The 11,818-nt window shown below is 32.6% G+C and overlaps 1 protein-coding gene across 1 annotated transcript in view; it reads right to left on the bottom strand.

Moving 5' to 3' along the window:
• The window catches only part of LOC102676641, a 67,858-nt gene that overhangs the window by 30,467 nt on the left and 25,573 nt on the right, over positions 1-11,818 (bottom strand). The window contains exons 12-13 of the mRNA XM_006612986.2: positions 5,654-5,759; positions 3,413-5,240 (exon numbers count right to left, since the gene is read on the bottom strand). Coding sequence (XP_006613049.2) covers positions 3,413-5,240; positions 5,654-5,759 — 1,934 coding nt within the window. The remainder of the gene's footprint in view (positions 1-3,412; positions 5,241-5,653; positions 5,760-11,818) is intronic.

Genomic DNA, 11,818 nt, shown 5'->3' with positions numbered 1-11,818 from the left:
TTTTTTTTTTTTTTTTTTTTTTGAGTTTGGGTTTGATTTTTGGAAGAGATTTGCGAGGTGTCTTGTTCGAAAGGGTTTTTAGGATTTTAATTGAGTGTAAGTAATGAGGTGTGTATGTTTTGAATGTTTGGAATTGTTTATTGTGAGAATGTTTTTTGTGAGAAATTGTCTTTGAGGATTTTGATTGGTTCTCAAATGTTTGGAATTATTTTTATTTTTCTTTGAATTTGGAAACAAATTTTATTTTAATAGAAATATTTGAGATGAGATTTGGAGCAAAATTATTATTATTATTTTTTTTTTTTCCTTTTTGATGAAAGTGAACGTTTCAAAGACAGAACGATATCGAATCAAAAAATCAATAGCTGACAATAGGGGAAGAATAAAAAGGAATTCATTCCCAATTGATATGATAATATTTAACGATAAAAGCACATTTATACGTCGATTGTTGAATAAATACATTTTTGACGGATTGAATGGTTGAGAGGGCACGAAGAATTCAAAAGAATTTAGATATTTCCATCCAATCAGAAATCTTAAATAAAAATCTCGTTACAAAGAGAATCTTAAATCAAAGACTCAATCTGAGAACCTATTTTAATTACGTACAAATCATTTCAATTTGTTGATTAAATTACTTCTATCGTTTAAAAGAAAGATGATTAAAAAATATATATATTTTTTGTCATAGAAAAATTTTGCCTTTTTCCATCTTTAACAAAAATGTTAGAAAATAATAATACTAATGATAGACAGATCTTGTATAATATTGAATAATATATAAATTTCTCTTTTTGAAAGCAAAGTAGAATTCTTATACAATATTTATACGTGCCATGCCGCATAGATTTTTCGCGAATGATGAAAATCTGAGATAAAATAAAAGAAAGATACTTTTCGACACGCTTCACCAACGAAATACATTTAAAAATAAATCATGCGTGTATATCGAAAATTTAATTTTTATAAATTTTCTAATTTTTTATATATTTTTGAACTATTTTTAATTTTTTTGCAAAAATTTTGCATCTAAATAATTTATTTCTTTTGTTGCGTAATTCATCGAACGATTTAATAATAAATTCGTGACCCATTATATAGATAAATCTATCGTGTATATCTATCGTGTTATCTGATTTCAAGTTTTCCGAATAATTCTAAGTATTAAAGATAGACAGAACTCGAGAAGATATTAATAACAGATAATGCCTTCTTTTTCTTCAAGGCAAGCAGAATTCGTACAATATTAATATCGAGCTATCAGTGATCCACGATAAGAATCCAAGGTAAAATATTCATAGATTAAAAAAAAGATATTCCTCGACCTGTTTTCTCAAGAAGATTCTTGTAAAAGTAGAATAAAATAGAATTTATATACACGTATTGTTATTCTTCCATAATCAAATATTTTATTCCATGTTTCTCTCTTCGAATTCTTTCAATATTCAAATACCACTAAAACGAAGTGAATAATAATAATTTACTTACAAAAGAAAATAGACGATACAATTTTGATTATTATATTCAAGACACCCTATATATAGAATATAAATTTTCATGACAAAAATTTCTCTTCGCTTACTTACTCGTGATCTTAACGTGATCTAACGAATTTTAAAATTGAAAAATTAAAAAAAAAATAAAAAACACGTGTTCCACGATAAAATTAAAAGGAACACCCTGTACATTGGTGCATCAACCGCCGAATCGCACTATACGAAAAAACAAGGAAAGATTTCTCTTTATTCTTCTTCTCTGTTTTGCCCCCCGGTGACATCTCGCCTCTTCCTTCTTCTGCCTTTACCATTTCCTATTCAACTCCTCTCCTTATCTCTTATCGTCCAGTTTCGTTTTCTGGTTTCCCTCACTCTTCCCTTCATTTTTTCGCATTTGTATTCGCGTTCGGTTGCCGCACCAACACACAGATTGCTCTACTCTTTTAACCCACTTTTCCAACACCAGCCTCTTTGTGACGTTTCGTTTTGGCTTCGTCAAGTTTCTCGCGGATGTGAGGACGAGATGAGAGGATTCACAAGGGTTGCAAAGAATTTGGAACTTTGTCGTTGATAATAGGAATTTCTATCGGGGTTTGTTCGATGGAATTTTGGTTGAATCTTGTTATGAAATTTTTAATAGAGATTCAAATTGTGATCGAAAGTTTTCTTTTTCGTAGAAATTATGTTAATTATTTTTTTGACATTAACGAAACATTTAATTATGTTTTTGTTAATCTTGATTTTTTAAATCTTCTCTTTTGAAATGTTAATGCTCAATTGTTTGTGTTTGAAATGAAATTTACTTGTATTTTGTTCTTTTGAAATTGTTTTTCCCCTTGAAATAATAATATTAAATCCTTTCTTTCGACGAGAGTCTGCATTTTTTAATTGTATTCTAGTATTTTTCTTTTTGCAACTTCCCTATTTATTATTATCCCCCGTAAGAAAATAATCTGGAAGAAGCGAATTTCTCGTTCACTGGCAAAGCCGATTGGCAAAAAAGTTCCAAGGAACTCGGTGGTGCCGAGTAGGGAAAAATAATTGATCAGCTGGATGGCAGAGAAAGGGGAGAGAGGGAGGAAAGAAAGAAAAAAATTGTAAACGAGGAGAAAGGGATATAGAATTTTCGGGTCGCGAAACACTGTGTGGTATTCCAGACGACCTAGATTTCTAACTAATTGTGCGCATTTCTACGGTCACCGGTGTAATCCATCGGATTGGTTGCACATTGGAAAATAACATTGCACATTAATCGACATTCGAAGCCCTTTCCTATGCTATGCCACGAGACTATTCCATTTATAATTTTGTTACATTTAATTAGTTGCCAATCTCTTCAATTGATCTACTAACGAGCATAAAATATTCAATTTATCAATGATAATAATGATTTAATCTGATGATTTTACGATGAAATTTTTTATTTTTATTTTTTTTTTTGTCTTCTTTTTTTGTTTGTTAGTTGGAGATAGATATCAATGAATTAGCGGATGATTAACGATATAAATTAATCATTATCGATATGATTAATCTCTTTTATCTTTTGTTTATTTCTAACATGATACATGTATAATCGAACTAATTGTAATCAATTGAAATGCATTCAATTAATTAATACTATTAACGGAACTAACTGGTTTAATGACTATTGATTTAAAGATTTGATGAAATTGTATTAGTAGAAATTTTTTTCGCAGAAATTAGTAATAAATTTAAATCGTATTTCTAATTTTTCTAAAATTATTTACGCACAATTTTAACAAATATGTTGAATTCCCAAAATGCTTGAAATCCTTAAACTTTATCCAATTAGAAATTTCACTAAATTAGACATTCAATCGGAATTATCTTAAAAAAATATATATATATTATATTAACATTACGTTATCAACAACACTTATCTCTCCACTTACCTCTTAATTACTTTTTCCACACCGAAATCCACCAAACTGTCTCTGTCGTCGTCAACGTTCCTCCTCCTCTCGTTCTCCAGCAATATTGTGAGTTCCGGTTCATCCGGTTGCGCCAAACTCCCGATTTTAAAACCGTCCCTCTCCCTCAATCTCCCCTGACCTTTCAACCCGCTCCTCTTCGACCCTTCGCTCCCTGTTCTGCTCAACCTTCTGTCCTTCTTCTCCCCGTCCACCGATTCCTCCCCCTCGTCCCCAACGTCCATCGTCTTGGACAGATCCAGCAAAATCTCAGCCTTGATATTCCTCTCGGAAACTTTGTTCTCCTCCGTGTCTCCAACCGTATCGATCAACGTATTCTCGGACGTCGATTTTGCCAAGCTGATCAATTGCAACTGGGACATGTCCACCGTTTCCGGCGATGGAACCCTTCCGTTCTTCACTTTGACCGAATCCGTGTTGACGACTGCCACTTCCGGTGGCGAGTGGACCTCGATCCTCATCGCCTCCTCTATCCTGTTCGCCGCCGCCTCCTCCGCTGTGATTATCCTGGCCTTGACCAACTGCACTTCCGGAACAATACCGGTCATCTGTTCGCTATTGTCCTCGAAAAAGAACTCTTCCACGTTCTCCTGTATCCTCACCTCTTTCTTCGTCTCGTCCAACAAAGATTCCCTTGACGATTCCCTGGAAAATGTTCCAGGCCTCTTTCTCATCGAGCTTCGACGTTTCGTCGCCGGAACGTCTGTCTCCGCTAGACAACTCGCCCGTTGGATCGGGAAGCTTGTTTTCACAACCTCCTCCCGAGTTTCTGGAGGCTTGCCAGGTGTCACGGCCACTTCTTTGCCAACTGTCCGCGTGGAAACTGGTTTCTCCGTCTCCGTGGACGGGGATGGAAGAGTCTTAGCGGATCCCTCTTCGATTCTCCTCACGCTTCTCGTTCTCGTCAGGGGAGGCTCCTCTCTCGAGGTGCTCTCGGTTGCTGCTCGAATCGGTGTTTCCTGGATCTCCACGAGATTGGATCGCGCAACGACACGTTGTTCGATGGCGTCGCTACCTGATGGCTTCGCTTCCTCCTTCTCCTCCTGTTCACCTGTTAGAGCTAGTTCTGGATAGGTCAACACACTGTGTTTGGTCAGGAATTCCGTCACTCTCTCGATGCACTCCTGCTCCCTCAGGCTTTTCCTCTCCTCCCTGCTCCTGATGATCGTTACCTCCTCCGTATTCCCCCTCTTCTTCCTGGATCCCTCATCCAACTCCCCTCCCCTCGACACGATATCCGTTACCAAAGATTCGTCCACCTCCTCGATCTTTCTTCTCGAGGATCTTCTGTCTTGTTCCTTGTTCCTGTTCAACGCCTTCTTCTTCGCGCCTCTGTCTGGCAATGAGTCACTCGTCGGTGCTTCTCTCATCGTGGATACCCTCTTCTTTTCCCCGTGTTTTTCCACGTGTGTCGATGGCCCAACCACGATTCCTTTTCGCGATCTCGGATCGTCCTCCTCTACCACCTGCTCTTTCTTTAATTTCACTTTCGGCGCTACTTTCTCCACGCCTGTCGCCGTCGATTCTCGCTTCATCGCCATCTTCTTGCTAGGAGGAATGGCACTGCTGTCGATGATGATCACGTCCTTTCCTTCCAGAGGACTGGTGGGCTGGAAATCGTGGACCTCGACTTCCACCGTTTTCGTCCTTGTTTCGATAGTTTTGGGCGGGTGTTTGGTAGGACTGCAAGTGGGCGTGATGGGCGATGCGTCTTTCCAATGATCCTCCTCCTCCTCTTCCTCTTCGGATTCTATCCCATTCGGTTTGTCCATCGAGAGTTCCGTCACTCCTGGAATTTGGATGCAAATTAGGAAAGGATTTCAGGAATTCTTGGAATCGATCGATGAAACGTTCGAGAATTCTCAAAAAATCCTTTTATAGTTACAAATATTAAAAAAATTTATTTCGAATCTTTTGGAAATTATAAAATGGAATATTTTTGTAGCAAAGGAACTTTTTATTTGTCAGATATTTTTGACTCTATTGCTTTGCTACAAAAAAATTCTTAAAAATGAAATATCGTTCGCAATTTAACTTCCATGGAAATAAAAATACGGAAGATCATAATAGGAAAATTGAATATTTTTGTCAACTCTTCGTATAAAATTGAATTAATAAAAATTAATAAAATAATAATTCGATGAAAATCACAAAGTATGAAAAAAAGATTTTATATTCTACGATCGATACATTGTGAAATACCTGATCTAGAGGAGAGGAAGTCCTCGAGCTCGGCTGCGTGATCGGTCGTTTCGCTCTCGTTTGGGAAGCTTTTGCTGCGTCTCACGGGACAAATTGGCGGCACCCTCTGCCGTAGAATCGACCATCAGGACATAAAAGAACCGAGAAAATAATCAGACAATTAATTCGCGCGAAAGGCGATCCTCCATTATACGCGGTTTCACGATATAAAGGGTACGAATCGCGATGGATATCAAGAGAAGCGATTTTAGACAAGTGCTACTTCGAGAATGATGTATAAATGTACAGTCGAGCTGGCACGAAACACGTGATCATTTTCTAGATGGAACGAGAAAGAAGTTTGGATGTCGAAACTGTTGCCAATAATTGATATTGATTTTTTATTACGAATCTGATATTTTCAAGAACAATCTTTAATATGTCTTGCGTATTTTCATCGTTGAGAAAGAAATGTAAAGGATATCACGAGTTGTGATAAAAATTTTGAAAAGAGTTTAAAAAGAACGTCTAAGGTATTGTAAATAGAAACGATCGTACATGGTCAGACAGGCGAAACAACGAATGAATCATGAATTAATTAATTGTAACAATTGATATAGAATTATTGGCAGCATCTCGAATCGAAAGCACAAGAAATACGAAGTCAACGAGCAAATAGATCTGGAAATTATAATACAGAAGAAATTTCGGGTAATTAATTTACGCAGTGTGAAGAGAATCAGAGTAAAGCAACAAAAATTACTTATGAGTAATTACTAGCTACTATTTACATCGCTATTTTTGTACTACATATTCCTCGTTATTATTTTTAACATTAATATAATATAATAATTTAAAAATTCAATTGCTTTTTTTTGAGATGAGTATGTACACTCTTTTTTCTACTTAAGTATGTACAACTTACTTTCAGATAAAATTATTTTTCAATAAAGTGAATAATCCAAAATTGACCAAGAACGTCAATCAGGATTCTTTATTTATTTTTCAATTATTTTCTAAGCAATCAGTTTATTCTGAATCATAATCTTTACTTCAAATGGATAATCGAGATCCTGCTACATAAATTTCAATTCATAAATTCCAAAAAAAAAATATATATTCAGACAATATTAACCAGCATTGCAATTAATTTCATCAAAATAAAAATGAAAAAACGAATATTGAAACGATATTTTAAAATTTATATTGGGATGTATAAATCTCATTAATTCTTGGAGATTAATTGCGATGCTAGTGAAATATTGGAATGCTTTTTCTGAAAGGACACCGACTATAATACTACCACTTTGACGTTGAACGAATTTTTCAATAATGTTTGTCCATCTAAAATACTTTCTCGATCGAGTTCTCGATCGTTGATCAAAGAGAATTACTTAAAGAGAATTACTTCACAGAGAGGAGAAAATAGAAAATGTTAAAAGCGATACGATATTTTTATTTACAAATTGTACATTTACAAAAGTACTTGGAATCGAAGTACTTCGTTTTCAACCCTTTGATGGAAAAATTTATAATTAGAAAAAGAAAAATCATCAATTTCCAAATGAAAATTTAAACAAGACATAAAATAATAGTGTAGGCATAGAATAATTAAAAAAACTTTAATTTTAAATCGTAGCAAATCATTAACTTCGATAATTAATCCATCTTATTCACGATAAACAAATTAACAATTAAAGTAATTGTTAGATAAGATAAATTAAAATTAATGGAAAATTAATTGTAACGAGACAAAGGGTTGAATAAAGAATTGAAAAGAATTTTTAGCGAGAAAAGAACAGCTTCAAAGGGGTATCACCTACTTATTAAATTACGATAATGTATCTCTCGACATATATATTTCATAGATGGCGCTTTGTCTTCATGGAAGCCATTAGACAATGCAAAAAGGAAATTATTTTTTTAATATATAGAAAATATAGGAAAAATCACGAATTGATAATTCGATCGTTCCTCACCTTTTTTTCTATTCTTGCGTGCTTCCTATTTGTATTTGTTCGAGATATAAATTAATTTCTTTCTTTTTCTTTTTCTTCAAAAAATATTAAATTCAACAAGTTATTCGTAAAATAGATTTCACACACACGTGCACACACTTTTCGCGATTTTATTCGTAAATTTTTTACGATCAAAATAAAAAGGCTGCACCTCGACTGGAGCGCCATAAAATTGAGATCGAAGGTGAAATTGAAAAAATCGATTTGAACTTGTTTTATTTTATATATATATTTTTTTCTTTTATTGAAGATTTTTTTTAGTTTCGTTTCGATCAATGTTTGAGAGAGACTTACCTATACTTAAAATATAATCTTTAAATATAGAAAAATATAATTATAATATTAAGTTTAAAGTTAAAAAATTTTGGATGTGATAATATTGAATAAAAATAAATGAAGCGTTTTTTTTCATAAATTAATCGTTATATCTTAATGTTTGAATTATCGTTGTTTCAAGTGAACATGGTATACAGGGTGTTTCGAAACTTTTCTAAAAAAAATTTTGCCAATACATCACGAATAATAAAAGAATGAAAGAAAGAAGCACATCGAATAAAATTTAAGATAATTTTTCAAACTTACCAAACATTGAATGCACTGTGAAATTTATGATACACAACCATTCCCGATATAATATAAAAAAAAAAAAAAATTCCAAGCCGCGAAAATCGTTATTTGACATAATAATACAAAACCATTAAAAGTGGAAAATAATAACAATAATCAAAACTTTCATTTTCCTTTCAAAGATATAAAATTTCAAATATACATTCCGAAAAAGATATATACCCTATATACAATATTAAAGAATAAATAGATAAACAAAGAAATACAGATGTAACTGAAACGAAAGGATAGAGGATACTTGAAAAGGGTTGCACGAAGAACACGTGAAAGCAAAGGGAAAAAAACATCCATGTATAATGTTACATCATGATTGGTCATTGCTCTCCGATATGAATATCATTGTTATTATTAAAACGGTCATTAGACGAGCACATTGTGTATGTATATATATATATAATATATATAGATATACTATATATAAATACTATATATAGTATTTCATTAATTCGTATTTTTTTTCTCTTTTTCTTATTTTTCGTTTTCTTAATATTTCGGTTCGTTCGTTCTTTGGTCGGTTAACTTGCGGCAAATTGATCAAACTTCGCAACTTCCGGTCTGGACGTTTAAGCATTGCCCTGAAAATGAAAAATGAAATAGCCGAATTAGTAGCGGGAACGCGTGCGAATTGCGCGCGAGAACAATTATTAAAGATATATTCGAAGAAGAAGAGAGAAAAAAAAATAAAGAAAAAGAAAGAAATGGAGAAAAAAAAAGAAGAATATGATGATGGATGTTGAGCTGAGTCGCGATCGATCTTGTATTACGCCATTCTACGCGAGCATTCCTTCTAATTTCGGAGCAGAGAAGTAAAGCGGATCAACGTTGTTATAAAAATATACAGGGTGATTTTTCAGTAAAATCAATTTTACTATATAATATTTTCAATTGCAGAATAAATAAATTTTAGAAATTAAAAATTGTACGATGGAACAAACGATTTAGATAGTTCTTTTTAAATATATTTTTGATTTTTATCGAATTTTAAAATCATCCTGTATAAGTATATAAACATCTATCACGAACTTTCTATCGGAAACGAAAAGTAGATCTATTTAACGGTAGAAGGATAAAATTTTGTACGAAATTTGCTATTCATTTAATTCAACTCTTAATATCAGGATGAAATATTAAAAAAAAAAAAAAAAAAAAAAAAAAGAAAAATACTATACACTGTATAAAATGAAGGATTCACCGAAAAAAAAAAATTTTAATTGGTGGTATTTTTTTTCCTATAAAGTTTTTTTTTTTTTATTTAAACCTTTAAAACAGGAAGAAAAATTAAAAAAAAAAAAAAAAAAAAAGAAAAATACTATACACTGTATAAAATGAATGATTCATCGATAAATAAAAATTTTAATTGATGGTATTTCTTTTCATATAAAGTATTTTTATTGTTATATTTATAAAAATTGTTAAAATTTGAAATAAGATTAAAGAAATTAAAACATACAAGAAATTTTATATGAAAATTGGAAAAATTTGAAGAAATTTCAGAATAATAATTTAATTTCATTCCTTCAGCTAAGAGTTGAAAATCATCCTATCAAAGACGAATCCTCCTATTTATAATTTCTATCTATCGAACTAAGAAAATATGAAAAAAAAAATACATCTACAATGTAATATCCTTCTATTATAAGAAACGATTCATGCTCGTGTAAGTATAACTAATGTTGCAACGAGAGCTCGGAATGGATGTATCGCGACAAGGCAAATATTCACATTTATTTTCATTTTTCACAATTTTCACGAGAAGGAACGGCGTTTAATAAATCAAAATAAATTCGAAGAAATCACAAAGAAATGCTATTCGGATCTATTTCGATGGAAATTTTTGCCTTGCGAGGATCCGTTTGGCGAAGGAAAAGTTTCGAAAGTTTTGAAACGAATCGATTATCGAAATCGAGCTTCCGCTATTTTCTAAATTCCATGAATAAATGGCTCGCCATGAATTTTATCTAAGACAAATTCGAAAGAAACTTGGAAACTTTCCTCGTCCATTTTATTTAACTTGAATTTTTCTGTCTTCAAATCCTTTTTTTTTTTTTTAATTGTTTGTTTTATATTTGATCGTATCGATGCAATTTACTAATTTGATAATTATTAAGATAATATTATTATTTGTTCAGAAATTATAGTCACCTCATACTTTTAGCCATTTTTAATCAATTCATCTCTACTACGTCTTTTCATTCCAAGCCAAGACAAACCGCAAACAGCTGACCTATATCAAAGCCAGCAAACCATCATCGTATAATCCCACGTTCTCGTTTTGCTTAATTCTGAAATCCTGTCGTAAATGCTGCATCGACACGACCAAATAATAATATGGCTTGTGCACACTGAAATGCATCAACTTCAAAATTTCATAATGTAGATCATATCATGCGTGTTATCATCAGTTGACTACATAATATGCTTATGCAAATTCATATTTTTGCAGACAGATTAGATAAGAAATTCTGCCACGTTAGATATTTGATATATTTTGTTTAAAACTATATATCAGTAAAGAAAAAAATCTGAAAAAATTATATGGTATAATTTATATTTATAATAACACATTTATACGAAAATTATTGATAAATAATCCACCACGTAATGCAAAAATTTTTCGTTAAATTTAAAAGTCGATGCATGTATCGTAATATATTTCGATGTGTGTAACTCACACTTAACTCTGCTATCTGAACCATTTCATATTTTGAAGAAAAATTAGGAATAATTTCTTTAATCTTCTATTAAAAAAAAAAAAAAAAAACGTTCAAAATCTAACCACGCAGTTGTAAAAATTTTAACACTATAGCAGGGTTAAGAATGGAAATGACAATGAATTAAAACGAATGATCGAATACTAACGAATGATTATCGCGTGCCTTCGAGACTCAATTATTGAACGTAGCCCGCGTGTACACACACGTGTATCTACGATCCAAATCTTTCGTGCGTATCACGTGTATATCTGGAAGTGATCCGAGAGAACAGGACTAATAATAACAAGAATAATAATAGAATAAATGAGAAAGAAAATAGGAAAAAATGAACGTAAAAGAACAATAACGAAGAATAAGAGAAGGAAATCAGCGAGGAGTAAATCGATCGTATAACCGTATCGCGTAAGATTTACGAACAGAATATTTATAATCCAACACGTATCGTACACCGCGTTATTATATTCGATTCGATTAGGTTAGCTGAGAAGAGTGTAGTACGTCCAGGGGGATAATGTCCCCTGTGTTCAGTGATAACACGTGTCCATCCCCGGCCAACGAGGAGAGCCTGCTGATAATAGTGAAGAAAGGTGCCAGTGAGTAGTTAGACAATAGTGGAATGCACTAGTAGACTTCTACGAAAAAGAAAAGAGAATAGGTAAAGGAATTTCGTCGCATATCAGCGGTGATCGATCACGTACACACGGCTCGAGGATCGAAAGAATGGAGACGATGAAGAGATATTTTTGTTTTGCGTTAGATTATTTATTTTGTGTTATCCTCACTTTTATTTTATGTAGATGATTTATGATGTTATGTGTAGGTGTCAG

The sequence above is a fragment of the Apis dorsata genome, unplaced genomic scaffold (assembly GCF_000469605.1).
Source record: "Apis dorsata unplaced genomic scaffold, Apis dorsata 1.3 scaffold_132, whole genome shotgun sequence".
Taxonomy (NCBI): domain Eukaryota; kingdom Metazoa; phylum Arthropoda; class Insecta; order Hymenoptera; family Apidae; genus Apis; species Apis dorsata.
The sequence above is the reverse complement of the archived record's forward strand: the minus strand, read 5'-3'. Positions and strand labels throughout refer to the sequence as shown.